We start from the raw sequence: 20,654 nt of genomic DNA on the forward strand, positions 1-20,654 counted from the left end.
ATACAGAGTAGTAGATAACTAATACAGTGCTAGAGAAAAGTTATGCCTGGTAAGGACTTAGGAAGGTAGGCACTATTTTTGGTAAGTGGATTTGGATAATCCTCTCTTACAAAGGCATTTGGGCAGAGATCCAAAAAATAAGGGAGCAAGCCAGCAAAAGGATGTTCCAAGCGGAAGAGTAATGGACTTCTGACTCAGTACCAACTAAAGTGATTGTCAGAAGAACATCAAATGTGTCATTGCGACTCAAGTAGGGTGAGCAGGGTAGAGAAGGGGGTGTGGCAGGACATCAGAGGGAGGGGCAGAGCCTCGCAGAATAAAAAGTAAGGTGTTTGAATTTGATTGAGTCAAGGGAAGCCACTGGAAGGTTTTTTAAAAGCGTCATCTTCTTTTGGTTTTCTATTAGCAGCTTGGATTCTGAGCATGCAACATTCGATTCTGTAACAAGGCTGACAAGGGTTCAACCAGGCTGTGTGGATGAAATCTATGACCTCCTCAAGCATTTGAAGTTCATGTTTTCTTTTTATTTTAGGACGGAATCTTGCTCTGTCGCCCAGGCTGCAGTGCAGTGGCGCGATCTCGGCTCACCACAACCTCCGCCCCCGCGCCCCCGGGCTCAAGCGATTCTCCTGCCTCAACCTCCCAAGTAGCTGAGATTACAGGTCTGCGCCACTGCGCCTGGACTAATTTTTCTTTTTTTTTTTTTTTTTTAAGCAGAGACTGGGTTTCGCCATGTTGGCCAGGCTGGTCTTGAACCCCTGACCTCAGATGATCCGCCTGCCTAGGCCTCCCAAAGTGCTGGGATTACAGACGTGAGCCACCGCGCCTGGCCTGAAGTTCTTTTCTACAGAACTTTGCTGTCCGATACACATGAGGCTACACAACCAACTGGGCACCTGACACGGGGCTAGTCCAAATTAAGACGGGCTGTTAACTCTAAAACACACACTGGATTTCCAAGACTTAGAACTAATCACAGAGCGTAAAAGATCTCATTAATTCTTTTAGACTGATTACATGCTGAAATGACAGGATGGGCTAAATTAAATACATCATTAAAAGCAGTTTCACCGATTTCTCTTTACTCTTTAAAAATGTGGCTACTACTAGAATTACCTAAGTGGCTCGGACTGTGTGTCTACAGGGAGCTCCTCTCCGGCACTCTGTACACTCAAGTTTCGCCGGTGTCCTCCGCCCGAAGGGCCGCCTCAGAAAGGCCGAGCCTCCGGCCCGGCCTCTCCGGTTTCCCGGGGAAGCGGTCCAGCCCCCGGCGAGGGCTCCGAGGTTGGCCCCGAGGGTTAAGGGTCAGCCCTGGCCCTCGCGACATCCATTCACCCGGCTCCGCGGGTGCAGCGCGCGGTCCTCAGAGAAACCCCGACCCTGGCGTCGCTGACCCGACCATTCATTAATCGGGGGCTTCCGAGGGCCCGGGAGCAGCCTCGGGCGCCCCACTCCCCCATTCTCGCGTAGCCGTCTCTTTGACCGCGTCACACTGAGCGGCGCAACCACCAGAGAAGGTAACTGGGAGGGCGCGACCTCCTTCAAGCAACACCCACCTCGGGCTGACTGAGGGGACCCAGGTCCGGTTCAGTCACAGCGTTCCCTAGGTTTCCCGGGTCTCACAGCGGCGGGGGCGTGGCCACAGCCTGAGAGGCGGGTTTCCTGTCCAGTCGTAAATAACTTCCGACGTGTGCCGGAAGTTTCTTCGGTGACAGTCAGGAAGTCGGCGTGTCGAGAGGCTCGTCCAGGCCGCTGAGGCGGGTTAAGGTCTGAGGGTCGTGTGGAGCCAGGACGCTGGTCACCAGGTGTTTGGCGTGGTCGGCTCTTATTTCTCACCTGGCAATGGCGACGTACACCTGCATAACTTGCCGGGTGGCGTTCCGCGACGCGGACATGCAGCGGGCCCACTATAAGACGGACTGGCACCGCTACAACCTGCGGCGTAAGGTGGCCAGCATGGCCCCAGTGACCGCCGAGGGCTTCCAGGAGCGAGTGCGGGCGCAGCGGGCCGTAGCGGAGGAGGAGAGCAAGGGCTCGGCCACCTACTGTACTGTTTGCAGTAAGAAGTTTGCATCTTTCAACGCCTACGAGAACCACCTCAAGTCTCGGCGGCACGTTGAGCTGGAGAAGAAGGCCGTGCAGGCCGTGAATCGGAAAGTGGAGATGATGAATGAAAAGAACTTGGAGAAAGGACTGGGCTTGGACAGTGTGGACAAGGATGCCATGAACGCCGCCATCCAGCAGGCCATCAAGGCCCAGCCGTCCATGTCTCCCAAGAAGGCGCCCCCAGCGCCTGCAGAGGAGGCCAGGAGTGCCGTAGCCGTGGGGACTGGTGGCCGTGGGACCCACGACCGAGACCCGAGCGAGAAACCACCCCGGCTCCAGTGGTTTGAACAGCAGGCGAAGAAGTTGGCAAAGCAGCAGGAGGAGGGCAGTGAGGAGGAGGAAGAGGACCTGGATGGAGACGGTGATGGCCCTGTCTGGGCGGGGAGGGTAAAGAGGAACTTGGCCCCCCTTTAGTTTTCAGATTTATACTCGAGATGGGTGTGTGTGTTTGTGTGTTTGAGAGCTTTTAAGTAAAAATGATGAGGGAAGGTGGTTTAGATGCTTTCTGAAGTGCCTTATCTGGCCAGCAGGTTCGGCTGTTTAGTTCACTCAATTCATTCTCCAAGGCCTAAAACCTTGTCTGGAAAAAGAAGAAGTGCCTAATGCATATTTGGAGAATGAATTGATGCCTTCTCTGTTTTGGATGAGGAAACTTTTTTTTTTTTTTTTTTTTTTTTTTTTTTTTTTTAAACGGAGTCTCGCTCTGTCGCCCAGGCTGGAGTGCAGTGGCCTGATCTCGGCTCACCGCAAGCTCTGCCTCCCGGGTTTACATCATTCTCCTGCCTCAGCCTCCCGAGTAGCTGGGACTACAGGCGCCCACCACCTCGCCCGGCTAGTTTTTTGTATTTTTTAGTAGAGACGGGGTTTCACCGTGTTAGCCAGGATGGTCTCGATCCCCTGACCTCGTGATCCGCCCGTCTCGGCCTCCCAAAGTGCTGGGATTACAGGCTTGAGCCACCGCGCCCGGCCTGGATGAGGAGACTTTTAACATACGCACAGGAGGACATCGTCATACCAGCCGCCGTGTTATTTGCTATTCTAGTGGGTTTCCAGTTATGATGGTTTTGCACTTACTTTAGTTGAGTAAAACAGAATGAGGGGATCAAAATCAACTCAGCCAGAAATGTGGAGCTGGAGCCAGCAGCCTCACCTCTTTGACTTTATGAGTTATTTATTCCTTCTTTCCCTCATCCCACATCCTATTAACAGTGCTGGTGTAGGTGTTCATGTCTTTGTCTGTTCGCTCTGCTATAACGAAGTACCAGAGACTGGGTAATTTATGAATAACATAAATGTATTTTCCCATAGTTCTGCAAATTGGGAAGTCCAAAATCAAGGTGCTGGCAGAGTCAGTGTCTGGTGAGGGCCTGTTCTATAGATGAAGTTTTCTCATGGTATCATGTGGAGGAAGCAGAAGGCAAAGACGGGCTAGTTCCTTGGCACTAATCCATTCATTCGGGATTAGTGCTCGCCTCACTTAATCACCTCCTAAAGGCCCCACCTCTTAATGCCATTTCATTGATGATTAAGTTTCAACATTTGAATTTTGGGAGGGAAACATGCATTCAAACCATGGCCGTTCATAGAGCACCCCACCAGCACATACACACACCCCACAGTACTTTTGTGAAATAGTAGATAGAGGCATTGTTTTAGCAGTTTATAAAAATATGCAGCCAGAGCTCACGCCTGTAATCCCAGCATTTTGGGAGGCCGAGGCAGACGGATCACGAGGTCAGGAGATCAAGCTATGGTGAAACCTCATGTCTACTAAAAATACAAAAAATTAGCCGGGCGCGGTGGCGGGCGCCTGTAGTGCCAGCTACTCGGGAGGCTGAGGCAGGAGAATGGCGTGAACCCGGGAGGCGGAGCTTGCAGTGAGCTGAGATGGCGCCACTGCACTCCAGCCTGGGTGACAGAGCGAGACTCCGTCTCACACACACACACACACACGCACACACAAATGTATATATATATATATTCACCCAGATAGGAGACTCCCTAACTATGTTCAGCACTGGGCTAGGTGCTGTAAGGCATAGGAAAGAAACAAACAAAAGACTCCTATTTCCTGGAAAAGAAAGACTAAGGAATTTCACAGGCATTCAGATGAGTCTGGTAAACAAATAGCTAAAATTGAGATCTTGAAAGAGGAGTTGTCCTTGGGAGTTGGGGGTACGGCTGTTTCTCCAAATATAGGACTGTATCACCGCATGTGATATCTTTGCTTGCTATTACTTTTCTTAAACTTACTATTTCAAAATTCTGGCTTGCAGATTGGGAAGATATTGATTCTGACGAAGAACTGGAATGTGAGGATACTGAAGCAATGGAGGATGGGGTGGAGCAGGATGCAGAGGAGGAAGAGGCTGAGGAAGGCCCACCCCTTGGTGCCATCCCTATTAGGGACTGCTTATTTTGTTCCCATCATTCCAGCTCGCTCATGAAGAATGTGGCTCATATGACCAAAGTCCACAGTTTCTTTATTCCTGATATAGAATATCTTTCAGATATTAAGGGACTGATTAAATACTTGGGTAAGTATAATAGTTTTTCTTTTAATGAGGAAATAATCACATTATTGGGGGACTGGTCTCAAGGGAACATTAGTTTTGCGTTTTTCATCAATCTTTGATATAATTGCTTACTTATTTTGTGAGTGATTTTTGAGTTGTGACAAATAGTGAGATTTAATTGGTTGCAAAAAGCTTTTTTCATATTTTTTCCTTAAATTATTTTTCTAGGAGAGAAAGTTGGTGTTGGAAAGATTTGCTTGTGGTGCAATGAGAAAGGGAAGTCCTTCTACTCCACAGAAGCTGTACAGGCGCATATGAATGACAAAAGCCACTGTAAGCTCTTCACAGATGGCGATGCTGCTTTGGAATTTGCAGACTTCTATGATTTTAGGTAAGCATAATTTGTAACATGAAGTGAAGTGAAGTCATATTTGCTTTGCATTAATATTATGTGTGCCAGTGCTGGATATGTGTTTGGCACTGTGCAACGTATCCTTAATAACACTTATAACACCTCTGTATTAGGCAGTTCTTTCTTTTAGTTGAGAAACTCAGTTTCACAGAGTTTAACACATCTAGTAAAGAGAAGACCTTAGACCCAAACTGAAGTTTGACTTGTTTTTCTTTTTGTTCTGGTTAAATCATCAAGAGTTCAGTTTTGCCCCTTGAACAGAGGTACAGAAATTAGGTTTCACATATTGGGTTCCTGGAGAGTCCTTGATCACCAGCTGTCCCCTGAAGGAGTTGAGACAGTTGCTAAACCAGTCCCAAACCAGGCATCTGATGGTGAGATTATCCCATTGGTGGTTCACCCCTAACTAGAATCTGTTTTTTTTTTTTTTTCTGAGAAAGATTTTTGCTGTCACCCAGGCTGCAGGACAGTGGCACGATCACGGTCTCCTGCAGCCTCAGCTGCCCTGGGCTCAGGTGATCCTCCCACCACAGCCTCCCCAGCAGCTAGTGTGCACCACTATGCCCTGCTAATTTTTGTATTTTTTTGTAGAGATGGGGTTTCGCCGTGTTACCCAGGCTGGTCTTGAACTCCTGGGCCCAAGTGATCTACCTGCCTTAGCCTGGGATTACACGTGTGAGATACCATGCCTGGCCCTAACTAGAATCTTGAATAATTTGTATGTCATTTAGCAAATGTATGTTAAGTACTTGTGAACAACTAGTTGTCAAAATTCCTGTGAGCTAGCACAGGAGATAAGCAGATGTCTATAATTACCATGCCAGGCGTGCATAGTCCAAGTGATACAATGTTCAGAAAAGTCTCAGTCTTTTAAGTCTTGCTTTTGCATTTTCTTCCTGATTTCCCATTTTGCAGCTGGAGACTTGCAGTTGGTGGACATGACTGGGAGGAGGTAGAGGGGAGGATTAGAGGCTATGGCAGTAGAGAAGACAATGAATTCTGCTGGTGGTGGGAAGCATCCTCCTTCAGTATTTATCCCTCTCAAGTTTCCTTTTAGACACCAATGTTTATAACCTTTTGACTGATGTTGTCATCAGAGTGATCAAAGCAAATACCATGGATAGAGTCAAGCAGCTGCCATCAGCAGTAGGCTTGGAATGCCCAGCACTCAGTCTGTCATCCTGTGGTTATATTCAGGATCCTACCCAGTCTCACAGATTTCAGTATCTTCTGCAGGCCCGTGACCCCCACATTTATATCTCTAGTATAGCCTTCCCTGTAGCTATAGACTGAAGATATCCAGCTACCTCCTTGATATTTCTACTTGTGTCTAAAAGGGATCGTTAACCTGTCCAAAATCAACTCCTGCTATGCATCCAATCTGCTCCCTGTAAGTAAATGGCGTCTCTGTCCTTCTAGTTACTTAAGCCAAATGCCAGGTAGTCTTCCTTTATTCTTCTGTTTTCTTTCATGTTTACTTTAGAATCTATCACCAAATCCTGCTTTAACTACTTTTGCACTATCTATCTTCAGAGGCTGACTGCTTCTCACTACTTCTACTGCTCCTACCCAGGTCCAGGGCACCATCCTCTTGCCTGACTTCCTACAGTAGCCTCCTGCTTACATTCTTACTACCCGCCATGTTCTGTTCTCAAAACTGTAACTAGGGGGATCCTTTTAAAACACTAGGTGAGGTCAAACTCTGCTCAGATTCTTTCAAAGACTACCTATCTTACTCAAAGTAAAAGCCAAAGTATAATGTCCTGCAAGGCCCTGCACATGATCTGGAGCCTCTGTGGGTCTGTTGTGTTGTATTAGTTGCTCTCTGGATTCCTAACTCTTTCTCTAATGCATCAAGTGTGTTTCTCGGGACCTTTGCATTTGCTGCTATATTTGTTTATAGTATTCGCTCAGATATTCACTTGACTTGTCCCTCACTTCTTGCAGGCATTGACATAAATTTCACCTTCTCAATGTGGCCTTTTTTGACCACCTTCCGTAAAATAACACCTATCCAATCCTTTTGATCCTGTTTTATTTTTCCTTATATTCCCTACTACCATTGTGTGTATTGTATATTATTTGTTTATTGTCTCCTCCTTCTAGACTCTAAGCTTCAAGCCCTAGCCTTTTGTTGTTGTTACTGTTGTTCTTTACTGGGTGTTGCTTAACCATTAGTTTGAATTAAAGTATGTAACTGATGGAACTGGTTCTCCCTTAGTCCAAATGATGTATTTTTCATTCCATTTACAGTTTTATTCTGTTGGTGCCTAGAAATGAGAAATTATGTGAGCCTTTCTTCCTAAAAATGAATATTAAATGATTTGTTTTCCTTAAGAAAATAAAAGTTAGCCAAGTGTGGTGGCATGAGCCTGTAGTCCCAGCTGCTCAGGAGGCTGAGGTAAGAGGATCACCAGAAGCCAGGAGTTTCAGGCCAGCCTCGGTGACATAGTGAGACCCTGTCTCTGGGGGGAGAAAAAAAAGGTGATAATGCTTAGTAAAGAAAACTTGGAAAATAGAAAGCTTTTACATACAAAGCTGGTGTTTATGGAGTGCTTACCTGCCAGACACTGTTCTAATAAGCATTTTATGTGGATTCACTCAGCTAAAAAATGACAAATTACCTATAATTTCACTCCCCTTCACAAGATAACTTGTTTACTTATTTTGGACCTGAAACTTTTTATTGAATAATAAACTGACAGAAAAGTACATATATGTATACAACTGGCCCTCTGTAGTCATAGGTTCTCCATCTGTGCATCCAAACTATAGTGTTCAAAAAAAATTTTGTCCATACTAACATCCACAGACTTATTTTTCTTGTTATTATTCCCTAAACAGTACTGTGTAACAACTATTTACATAGCATTTACCATGTTTTAGGTATTATAAGTAATATAGAGATGATTTAAAGCATGCAATGATTTAGGTTATATGCAAATGTTATACCATTTTATATCAGCGACTCGAACATCTGCAAATTTTAGTATCCTAGGGAGGTCCTGGAACCAATCCCCCATGGATACCAAGGGATGACCGTACTTGTGATATCATGACTCAGTTTAGTGAAATTTTAAATATAACTAGCACCTAGATCAACAAACAGCATGTTAATAATCCCCTGACATTTCCCTTGTGTGTCCTTCAAGAAACTACCCCTCCTTTCTCCAGGGGTAACTACTATTCTGACTTATAGCTGCATAGATTGATTTTGCCTGTTTTTGTACTTTATATGTAAATGGAATCACAAAGAATGTACTCTTGGGTCTGACTTCTTTTGCTCAACTTTCTGTTTGGGAGACCCATCCATACTATTTTATATAGTTGGAGAGAGTTCTTATTGTTACAGAGTGTTCTGTTCAGTGCCCACAACATCTAGTCTAAGGCTAATACACATTTGAGTGGTTTCTAGTTTGGGGCTATTACAAGCAATGCTGCCACATCATTCTAGTGTGTCTTTGGCAAATGTTTATAGGTTATCTTTTGTTTGTATATGTAGGAGTTGGGCCAGAGGATATACATATGTTCAATTTTAGAAAATACTGTCAAATTGTTTTCCAAAGTGGTTTTCTATACTTCCACTTGTAGTGAGGGAGAGTTTTTCATTTTAGCAACTTTGGTGGGTGTGTAGTCGCTTTAATTTGCATCTCCCTGATGATGATTAGTGCAATCAAGAGCCTTTTTATGTATTCATTGGCCATTTGGATATCTTTTTGTGAGGTATCTGATCAAGTATTTGTCTATTTTCTTATTAGGTTGTGTGGTTTACTGTTAATAATTTAATGTACACTCTTCCTATTATTTTTCATGTGTATCTATGAATAGCATTTGTCAACATTTTTAGGAATATGGAGATTCTTCTGGACCTGCACTGTCCAATATAGTAATTACTAGGTATACCCATATAGCTATTTAAATAAATGGAAAGTTTAATTAAAAATTTAAACATTCAGTTCTTCAGTCAGACTACCTGCATTTCAAAGTTCAGTGCCGAAAAGCTCATGTGACTGCAGTTACTGTATCAGACACCAAGACATATTGATAGAACATTTTCCGTCATCACAGAGTGCTGTTGGACAGCACTGTGCTATAACTTGTTTTTATAATGGTTAAATTGAGTATAGCTGCATGTCCAGCTGTACGTTCTCCTTCTTTTCTTCTCTGTTAGGCAGCCTTTCTAGGGAAAAACAAATAGAATTCTGTTATAGGTCATTTGCTCACTTCTACTACAGACAAAATGCTAATGAGTTGTTTTCTCCCAAAACCTTTTAGCTGGTAGTTCCTACAGCTGCTTCCTGCCCTCTTCCTTTTAGGTAGCTTAGGAAGTTTGCCACATTTGCAAATAAAGTTTATGTCTTTTAGTTCCATTTGAGGTATCAGTCTATTTATTAGTGCAACTTCTTTGTTACAGGAGTAGCTACCCAGATCACAAGGAAGGGAAGGACCCCAGTGAGGCTGAAGAGTTGCCCTCAGAAAAGAACTTGGAATATGATGATGAAACCATGGAATTGATTCTGCCTTCTGGTAAGTGCATTTGTCAAAAATAAACAGCTTAATGCCAGTGGGACTGAGGGAGAAGCATATCTCCATCAATTACCTGCCATACTGAGGGAAATAGACCATAAAGCTTAAGGTATATGTTTGGATTTTCACGTACAGTGTAAACCCTGAAGGTTGCTGCTCAGCTCTAAGTTGGCTGTTGTGTTTAAATTTGATCAGTGTTTTTGTTCATTTCTGGGTTATGACTCAGAATGTTTGATCAGGCATTTCTTTTCTTTCTTTTTTTTTTTTTTTAGATGTAGACTTTTCCTATTCTGTCTTTATCTATTTTTTTTGGTCCTGTCTAGGTTTCTCTTGTTAATTGTAACCTTACTGTTATTCTTTGAACTGATTCCTGTTTCCTTTTGTTGCTCAGACTTCCAAATGGTAGTTTGGTGTGGGTGTATCTGACTCACGGTGGAAATTTATCCACCATGAGGTGTGAAAAGAAGAAGAATAACCATGAATGTGAGAAGCATACATGGTTGTTTATTGTGTAGGAAGAAAGAATCGTGATTAACTGATGATAATAGGAGAAGCTACAGAAGACATGTTTCAGAAATGAAAGGGATGGAAAGGTAGAGATGATAATAAGATCTTAATATCTGGTATTTACTGAGCAGTTAGCACATTCAGGCAGATGTATTTGTCTTTATAGGCCAACATGGAGTTAGATTCCAGCATCTTCATTTTGCATATGAAGCTTAGAGAGGCTGAGTAACTTACCAGGATCACATACCTAATCAGTAAATCCTTTTTCCAATATCCATATACTACTTCGGGAGATTTGCAGTAATGGTGCAGGCAGGAACAACATACCCTGCTGGTGGAGAGGTCTGCAATGAAGCAGCCTTGTCTTACGCCTTTCCACACAGAATGTCACTGCTTAGGTACAGATGGCTATCTTTAGCTCAGAATGATAACCTTGTAAGGCCAAGAGCAGCTTTAGAGTGTGGCAATAGGAGGAAAGGTCAGGCAGAACCTATTTTGAAGATGACAGTTCTTTCTACCGTGATAAGAAGGTTATAATGCAATATATTATCATGGCCTATCTAATACACAATGGTAAAACGTAAGTCCCAGAGAACTTTTTCTAGTCTTTCTCTGGTGACAGTACCCATAGAGAACATCAGAAATATGTTTAATAATTTATTTTCCAGAACTATATGTTTACCTTGTTGTCTCCTTAGCTTCTGCTTCTTAAACGGGAGAATCAGATAACCATAGACCTTAAATAAATTGAATAAGACAATCCTAGTACAATAGTGTCTACCATGTAGTAGGATCACCATAGTGTTTGCTTTATTTAGCATCTACTTTAGCACAATATATTACAAAACTTAGCATAACATGAGCATATCTATTTAAGAAATCTAGGATGTTTCAGAGAAGTTTTCATCTAGACTTTAAATTTTTGAAACTTATAAAAAATAAAGAATCCTCAGCTTTGTCCTGGGTGATTGAGTTTTTTAAGGTATCTAAAAAGATACTCATTTTGACTGCCAAAGCCAAGCCCATTTTTGGCTTTGGCTAGCCTTAGAAAGATATTGGAGAGGTCTTCCTCTCCCATATCCAGATGGCTTAGTAACTCCTAAATGTCTTTTCAGTATTTTTTTGTATTCATTTGTCTGTGTCACCATTCCTCCTGTCTGGTCATCTCTTATCTGGTTTCCACATGACCACCAAAACATTCTTTCTGAAACACCAGTAGATTTTCTTTACCCTCTGTAGTTCCTCCCCTGGGAGCCATTGCCTTTAGGGTAACTTTGAGTTTCTCTCTACTGGTCCCTCAGGTGTGTAGTGCTATTCCTCTATCCACCCACATAGAGTTTTCTTCCTCTGGGCATTTGCATGTGTGGAACCTCTGTTATTCCTACTTTTCTTGTAAGATTCAACTTATTTAGATTCCACCGTCTGGGAAGGCTTCCTGAACTCATCTCCTGTCCATTTACTGGGTAACAAGAGTCTCTCCCCTGCTGCTGGGACACTAAATCTAGTTGCTCAGATTGGACTTCAATAAAATCAAGCAGGCTATCTCAAAGCCAATGACAAAAAGTAGCCACTAGAGGGCACTGTGAGCATTTATTTTGAAGATTGTGGTCTTGAAGGTGTTTTTTGGATTTCCTTCGTTGCTCTTCAGCTCTTATGGAGTAAGTTGGTACGAAAGGCCCATTCAATTGGATGGCAGAAATTGTAAGGCTGTTTGTTAAGAAGGAGTGAACATTAGCCTGGTGTGATGGTGTGTGCCTCAGCTAAGGCAGGAGGATCACTTGAGCCCAGGAAGTCAAGAGTCAAGGCTGCAGTGAGTCATGATCATGCTACTGCACTCCAGCCTGGGTGATAGAATAATACCCTGTCTCCAAAAAACAAAAAAAGAAAAAAAGGAGTGGACAGTCCGTAAGTGGTTACTGCTGTGTCAAAAGCTAGATGGACAGGTTGCGTGCTTCACCATGACTTAGACATAACCAATCCCTTATTTATTGGGCAGTCACACTGTGTTCTGGAAAATATTTTTCCTTGATGAGGGCCTTCAAGTGTAGCTGTCCTTAGCTCATCATACTTGGTGCTAATATCAGGTGGTTACTGTCATTGGCATAGGGCAGGGGTAGCTCTGAATGCTGTTTTCAGTTCCTTCTTACCAACTGTTGGAAACCTTGGCATTGAGTAATGAAGCCATTTCAAGGACGCTTTAAAAGGCCAACCTTCTGTAGGATGTATTTCCACATGTTGCTTAAGAATATAAATATATTAAATTCTTATGTATTAATGACCAACATTATCACCTTGCAAACCTGGAGTGTCCAGACCTAACATTATAAATAGAACATCACAGCAAACAATGCTGGAATTTCCTGTAGACCCTCCATTTAAGCTTGCAGTTTTATCTGTCAACTACATCTCACTGATTTCTTGTGGTCTAAGAGCTTTGTTAACTGTTACGCTGTCAAAACATTCAGGTTTAGGGAAAATGTTTTTATCCACACTGGTATCCAAAGACCATGTCTTTGAATCAAAAGGTTCTTTTTGTCATCTCTTGAGTATGATAACAAAACAAGCAACTGAAAGTAACTACTTTTGCATATCTGTATAGCAAACAAATTATTTTCCAGTTGTTTTGGCAGGTATAGGGACTTAAAACAACCAAAATAATTTTCTTATGCAAATTAAAAGTCTGGATCCTAAAAGCAAATACGGACTTCCACAATATTTATAGTATCTGGTTCATGGTCGTTTTACACAAAAGATTCTGAAAGCAATGGCTTTACATAAGTAAATATAAACCTTTCCTGGAAACTGTACACAGGGTTCTACCTAGCCAAATATCCTTTATTCATTTTCAGTGGAAATGGCTTTTATCATGCCTTATGTATATGCTGTTGTTAAATATCTGCATGGTTATGTCTGTCTGGGAAGATATTTGATTGCTTTTGTCCTAATTAATATTCTTGTGAAAGGATAGCGTGTATTTAGTAAGCTTTTAGGTAATGCTGATGACACTGGCCTAGGGACCACCTTTGGAGAGGCACTGTTATAAGGGAGCCTGGAATTAGTCATCTCTAAACCCAGCCCCCTTCAGGTCATCTCCCCTGAACTTATGACACAGGGGTTGGGACATTTTCCCTGAAAAGGGCCAGAGGTGATCATTAAGGCTTTGTGTACCATTCTGTCTCTGCAGCAGCTTCCCACCTCTGCTGTTGTAGCAAGCACCAAAGCAGCGAGAGACGATACCTACACAGTTGAGCATGGCTGTGTGGCAGTAGAACAAACTAAAACAGGTGATTGGCAAGATTGGGTTCTCTGGCTGTAGTTTGCCACCCCTAGACTAATATATCAGATGTGCCTCACCCTTAAATAGGAACCTTGAATTGTTCTTCCAGTAGATACCTTTACTTACCTCAGGTTTTTATTATTCCAGCTACAGAATTTCCAACTAGTGGCCAATACCTTTGTCCCATAGTTTTTTTATTTGAAATATGCAGAGTCTGTTTTCTTTTTTCTCACTCTGTTACAAGTTAGTGGGCCTATGAGATAATGAGATATACAATCATATGTTGTAATGACATGAGCATACTTTGAAAATTAAATTTAGAAATTCATTTCTGAAAGCATGATTGACTCACATAGTTTTACCAGATCCTACTAAATAAGCAAAAGCTATAGACAGCATTCAGCTTAATCATCTTTTAAAATTCAAATTGACCAGGTGATTTCCATCATTTAGGAAGCAATAGGTCAGGGTTACTCAGCCTTGGCACCATTGACATTTTGGACTAGATAATTTTTTGTTATGGGGGCTGTCCTGTGCATTTAAAGATGTTTAATAGCATCTCTGGCCTCTACCCTCTAGGTGCCAGTAGTAACCTCTAGCTGTAACAACCAAAAATGTCTTTAATCAGTGCCAAATGTCCCTTGCTGGGTAAAATCCCCATTGGAGAATCACTGCAATAGAGAATTTAAGCAAAGGAAAGGTGGATTGATTTCTATTTTAGATCCTGACTGTGGCTTGTAGACCCAAACATCAGAACTGCTCTCTGTGCTTAATCTTCTTCCCATATATATGTATAATTTTTATTTATTTATATATATAAAATGCTAAAAATCTCTTATCTCCTAGGGCCCTATTATCTGTATTAGTAGGGGTTTCTATGTGTATTTTTGGGGATTGTATGCAAGTAAGTACACAATGCTAAGTTTTTCACTTAACGGTGACTTGCCATTCTCTTTTTAAAATATCTATTGTTTGGTTTTCTTTTTTTTTGCATACTTTCTTTCTTTCACTTTTTCATTTTTATTTTACATGCTGCTTCATCTTTCTTTAGTAGGTAGAACAACTGTTTCTTCTGGTACATCGATTTTCCATCTAGATATACTAAAAGATCTGATTTGGAAAGCCCTTGCTTTATAGCTCTGCCTTGAAAAAACTATCCAACTCATTGTTTCAGTATTGCTCTTTTGAAAAACAGGTGCCAGAGTGGGTCATCGCTCCTTGATGAGATACTACAAACAGCGATTTGGCTTGTCCAGAGCTGTGGCAGTTGCCAAAAATCGGAAGGCCGTGGGCCGAGTACTTCAGCAGTACAGAGCCCTGGGATGGACTGGCAGCACAGGTACATTGATCTTTACAACTGCAGACCAGTCTAAGAACTTATATTTCTAGCAGGGGTCTGAGGAAAGTTGTTCCCATTTATGTTGTCCTTGTGGATCCTCTCTGGGGGAAACTTAACCTCTTGGCTCCAGGGATTTCCATTACCACTTGATATGTTTAAGGCAATAAGCCCAAAGTGCTATGACTTAGAAATTTCATATTCCTGGCACAGCAATTTTATATACCATTAACTTTTTCAGAAGATAATAGTTACAAAAAGAATTATTTAGTAATCACCAAAGGTTGAAATTATCCTGGAGGTTACGCAGAGGAATCAGACAGTATCCTAGTGGTTAATAGCTTGAGCTGTGGAGTCAAACGTGACTTATGTGATGTACTTAGAGGTTCTTATATGATAAGCATGAGTAGTTTAATTAATATAAGCTTCTGTTTCCTCATTTATAAAACAGAGATGATAGTAATAAGACCTACTTCTTAGAGTTGAGTGGGTTGAATGTCATGCATGTGTGATATAGTGCATGCCCATCGTCAAGGTTAGCCGTCAGTCCCCTTTTTTGTATTTTTCCCATAGAATATTTAGCAAAAGTTAGAAGAGTAAAGCATGCCACTGCAATTGTTGAGCTTTGAAACCTCATCAATATGATACTCTTTACATCTATTCTGATGTGTCTGCTGGATGAAGCTGGTTATATCCTTAGATCTTCAGGGAAAGCATCTATCCAACTAGAGGACTGTGGAGAAGATAAGAGGAGGGCTGCTTTCTGATGGCCTGGGAAGCTCTAGGCAACTAAAATCCATTTGAAATGCCACTGTGTTTATATGTAGTTTCCTTCATTGTGGCTACTTGTGAGCTGTGTGGCCGCTTGAATCTGGCAGAGACTTGACTTCATCTTACTCTTATCAGGAAGTATTGTCTGACTCGATTAATAGCTTCTGCCTTTCTGATTAATGGGGCTTCACCTTTTGGGCTTATAGATGCTTCCAGATAATGAAAACTAAAGATGCTAATCCCAGAGAAATGTATATATACAAAAGTTCTGGTATGCAATTCTGGGGTCCACAGAGACCCTTGAGGCCCATGGTTTAGAGACCCCAAGTTAGCAACTCTGTTTTAAATACAAGAACCCAGTTACCCCAAACTAACCTTTTGAATTCTCTGCCAAGGTTGGATTTTTCTCTGATCACAAATAACAGACCTTTGCCTAATTTCTTAACCGCCTTCCAATCATAGGAGCGGCTCTTATGCGAGAGCGAGACATGCAATATGTCCAAAGGATGAAATCAAAATGGATGCTGAAGACAGGAATGAAGAACAATGCCACCAAGCAGATGCACTTTCGGGTCCAAGTGAGGTTCTGAGAGTCTGCTGGGATTGAGCGATCATCTCCTGCCCAAGTTTCCTCCTTGCCCTGAGGACCAGTGAAAGCCAGATCATAGGAGAGACCCTTTTGCTGCTACTTCATTGGTTCTGACCTAATAATAAAAGTTAGAATCATATGAGTTTTCAGATGTCATTTTTGAATAGTGTTGAAAGGTTATGTTTTCACAAGGTAAGTCCTGTGTCTACTGGACCCTGGGACTTGCACTGCTGCCTGACAGTTGCTTCATCGCCTCAACTTTAAATGATTTATGGTTGTCAGAGTACTGTGAGGAATCAGGAATGACTTGTGTGCCCCAAACTTACTAACTTTCCAAGGAACTCACCATGTCATGGCACTGGGACCTATGTAAGGGGGCTTGAAGCCTTATGTAGGGGCAAAGTTGAATGTCGCTTATGGAATGTATCGTGGCACAGGAGGTAGTGAATATCTCTGGGCACTTGCATTAAATCCAGGCTAAGTTAAAAAGCACATCCATAGCTTGCCGTAAAGGTTTTCTATTTCTAAATGGGAATGCACAGAGTGACTGCTATGTACTCTGATGCCGTTTCCAGTGGTGCAGGTACTCTAGGACGAAAGTAAAGGTAAAATGCTTAGGTATCATTTTAGAAAGGCTACCTCAGGGTCAAATCTTGGGAGAAATTCTCAGTTTAGGTGGCTTAGAGGAAGGCACTAATATATTGAAAACGAAGCTAAACATGAAGTTCAAATCCGTTTGAGTTATCTTTGTGACCTTGGAAAAGTGACTTGGCTTTTTAAATCTGTAAAATGGAGGTTTTATTATCTCACAGGTTGTTGGGGTTAAAGAAATCTGCTAAAGGACCAGACAGTCATTGAGTCCCTGGCACAGAGTTAGTATTTAAAGTTCTCTTTTACAGAGCAAACCCGCCACACTGAGTAAGGCATGGTGAGATTTAGTCAGTGCAGTATTCTGAGTAGTGGGTTCGAGCATGCCAGGAGAATGTGGTTGCCCTCACGGTGTATTAACCAGACCTCATTTGCTAGACATAGGTCTTTTTCTTTAAACTTTGGATGCAGAGTTGAATTAATTATATCCCATTAGTGTCCAGGTTCCCTATTATCCAACAGTGAGGGCTCCTTGGTATTAATTTTGCTCCTTCATCCTGTTTTCTACCATTCTCCCCACACAAGGACCCAATCTGTTGTGTTTGACACATCTTTAAATCTATAGCCTGAGAAAATGGTGTAGTGCTTTGCATGTGGTATGTTTTTAATTTATGCTTAACTGAATGTACATGATATTGTGCTATAGTTCTTCTCAGTTTCATTTTTCATTCAACATTTTTTTACTCCACATCTAGCAACATCTAGTTCATTGCTTCTGACTGCTGCCTTGTATTCTATAGTGTGTGTCTACCACACTGTCCTTACCACTTTCTCTAGAGCTGGCACCTTGATTGCCTCCAACTCCATATCATCATACCAGCCAGCACTGTTAATGCATACCTCACGTATATATATGAATGTATATAAATGTATACATTTATGTCACCTTTTAATTTGTCATCTCCTTTACCTGGTGGGGGCATGGGAGGCAAAGAGAACAGCATGTTTACTGACTTGTAAAATACTAATACTATCTCTATTTAAATAAATATTTCATTTTTGAGACAAGGTCTTGCTCTGTTGCCCAGGCTGGATGCAGTGGAACGATCACTGCTTACTGCAGCCTCGACCCCACAGGCTAAAGTGATCTTCCCGCCTCAGCCTCCCCAGTAGCTAGGACTACAGGTCTTTTTTTTTCTTCAGGTAGAGAGTCTCACTATGTTGCCCAGGCTGGTCTTGAACTCCTGGACTAAAGCAATTGTCATGCCTCAGCCTCCCAAAGTGCTGGGATTATAGGTGTGAACCACCCGGCCTCTTCATTTATTTAATTAGCTACTTCTTCCAGGCTTCAGAAGACACCTTAGTTCTGATTTTGGGTTTGTGGAACAATCCATTATCTCACTTCTGTCCACACTGTAATTTTGTAAAATTCAATTAATTTGCTTTCCTGCAGTAGAGTTCTATTTGCGGGATGGAGGATGGAGGGGGGCACAGCAAACAAAAAGAGATTTAAACCTTATCTCCTGATAGTTAAGTGAACGAGACAAGAAACATGGACAAATGGACTTGTTATTTTAGGGGAGCCTCTTGGTGGTACAAGAAAGTGTGATGTCTTTGATATTTTATTTGCTTGTCATCCCTTTGGGGTGTGTTTATCTTTCTTTCTCTAGGTGCACCCTGTTCCCCACTCGGTTTTCTGTATTGGGATTTTTTGGGTTTGCTGGTCCATTCACACATAGTCATTTACTATCAGTTCTCCCTGTTTCGGTGTTTTCACAGCTACATGTCCCTTTTCTGGTATCTTATGCCTATCACATTGGAGAAATGAACACATGCGTGTGGGCAGAACCTGCCAAACAAAGATCCAAGCGTAAAGCCTAGGGAATGCTTCTGTTCTTACATTTCTCTCCCCTCACTGTGGTATTGACATAGTGCTTTTGTTCCTCCAATTTTTAAAAAATCTTCGTGGGTGCACAGGAGGTGTATATTTATGGGACACTTGAGATGTTTTGATACAGGCGTGACATCATTATTTCTTCAAATTTTTATTCTCCACATTTCCTTTTGATGAAAAGAATCGAATCTGTATTGACATACACCGGGCGTCCTGCCACAGCACCTATTGTCCTTGAAACAGTTATCTAAACTTACAATGGGTGCCAGAGTCGTCATGTTAAATGTTCTTCCGCCGGCACGGTGTCTCACGCCTGTAATCCCAGCACTTTGGGAGGCCGAGGCGGGCGGATCGTGAGGTCAGGAGATCGAGACCATCCTGGCTAACACGGTAAAACCCCGTCTCCACTAAAAATACAGAAAAGTAGCCGGGCGTGGCGGCGGGCGCCTGTAGTCCCAGCTACTCGGGAGGCCGAGGCAGGAGAATGGCGGGAACCCGGGAGGCGGAGCTTGCAGTGAGCTGAGATCCTGCCACTGCACTCCAGCCTGGGTGACAGAGCGAGACTCCGTCTCAAAAACAAAAACAAAAAAGGTTCTTCGTGAGTGCCAAGCCAGCGCTGGCTGCTGCAGCTGGCTACCAGCAACTTGTGTGGAGCCTTTCCTCCTGGGAGGCATCGCAGGACCTGATGGTGCTGGCGAGTGTTTGTCAGTCTTTAGCTTGAGACATCAAGACTGGGATCAAAAGTGAGAGCACGTAAAGTGAGAGAACATAATCGTGTCCCTTTCCACGCGTGTTACAGAAACCCCTAGCTGCTTTGCTGCCCGTCTACAGACTGGACAGTGTCGATTTAATCTTTCTGCTTTGTGTAGTAGGCATTTGTGTTTTACTGAGTATAAAGTGCCACTTTATGATTCTCTACTGTGGGGTATAGATGGTATTCCTATTTTACAGATGAGGAAATAGACCCAGAGTAGTTCAATAACTTTTTTAAGGAGACAAAAAAGGAAGCCAGAGATGACGATTTCTTGTTCTGCATTTTTTTTTTTTTTTTTTTTTTTTTTGAGACAGAGTCTCGCTCTGTCACCCAGGCTGGAGTGCAGTGGCACAATCTCGGCTCACTGCAACCTCCACCTTCTGGGTTCAAGCGATTCTCCTGCCCCAGCCTCCTGATTAGCTGGGACTACAGGCACATGCCACCACGCCCGGCTAATTTTTGTGTTTTTAGTAGAGACAGGGTTTTGCCGTGTTGGCTAGGCTGGTCTTAAATTCCTGACCTCAAGTGATCTGCCCACCTCAGCCTCCCAAAGTGTCCTGCATTCTTAATATTGCAGCATACCTATGCAGTGTCCTCAGCGTCCTCCCAGCCTAAGGAGTACACTTGGGGAGAAGGTGGGGCTATAAAAATGTACTCAAGTCCATTAGATTTACAGCAGCTGTGCAAAAATCTCATTTTAAATCCAAAAATACATACAATCTTACATTTACATTAATACATGAAAGAAAATATCACCTTTTCTTCCCTAGAAGGTGATCAAATTTTGCCCCAATTTTGGTTATTTGTGGAGTCTTCATTGTTAAGCTGTTTTCCTTCACCTTGATTATCATTTCCAAACTCTGTTAAGATCTCATTGAACGTTATTAATTTGGAATTCACAATAATTCATATGTGGGAGTACAGGTAAGAGCTGTGTTACCAACTTTCAATGTGCAGTCATTTTTGCAAGAGAATTGCTGGCAGTCCTAGAGAAATTTGTAAGAGCGTTGAAGAATACATGTCATTTAATTCAGATTCTTTTGCAATTGGCATATTAGTTATTTATGACACTGAAATTGATGGAGATTAAGATTTGATTAGCTTGTTAATGCTGCAAACAGTTAAAATTTTAGAATACTTATTTATTTATTGTTTGTGAGGCACACTTGTTCTCCTAATCTGTTCTCTCCTCATGCATGTGGCTTATCAGGCAGCAACTATGTTTCCCAGCCCCACCTCCAGCAAGGCGTGGTCATGTGACTAAGTTTGGACCAGTGGTTGTGCACAGAGGCAATGGATGGAACTTGACTACAGATCCTCACAACTCTGAGATAAGCGGCTTTTCTACTTGCTGCCTGTTTTTCCTCTCCCGAGCTG

At 42.5% G+C, this 20,654-nt stretch overlaps 2 protein-coding genes across 15 annotated transcripts in view; one reads left to right on the plus strand and one right to left on the minus strand.

The window, feature by feature from the left end:
* The window catches only part of BASP1 (brain abundant membrane attached signal protein 1), a 1,209,505-nt gene that overhangs the window by 808,002 nt on the left and 380,849 nt on the right, over nucleotides 1-20,654 (minus strand). The gene's annotated exons all lie outside the window — the stretch shown is intronic.
* Nucleotides 1,674-16,180, plus strand: ZNF622 (zinc finger protein 622). Its single transcript, XM_050794703.1, has 6 exons — nucleotides 1,674-2,467; nucleotides 4,383-4,643; nucleotides 4,851-5,013; nucleotides 9,449-9,561; nucleotides 14,541-14,684; nucleotides 15,915-16,180. Exons 1-6 carry the CDS (start codon nucleotides 1,843-1,845, stop codon nucleotides 16,040-16,042), a joined length of 1,434 nt encoding a protein of 477 aa, XP_050650660.1. The 5' UTR covers nucleotides 1,674-1,842; the 3' UTR covers nucleotides 16,043-16,180.

This window comes from Macaca thibetana, chromosome 6, assembly GCF_024542745.1.
Source record: "Macaca thibetana thibetana isolate TM-01 chromosome 6, ASM2454274v1, whole genome shotgun sequence".
In the NCBI taxonomy this organism is placed as follows: domain Eukaryota; kingdom Metazoa; phylum Chordata; class Mammalia; order Primates; family Cercopithecidae; genus Macaca; species Macaca thibetana.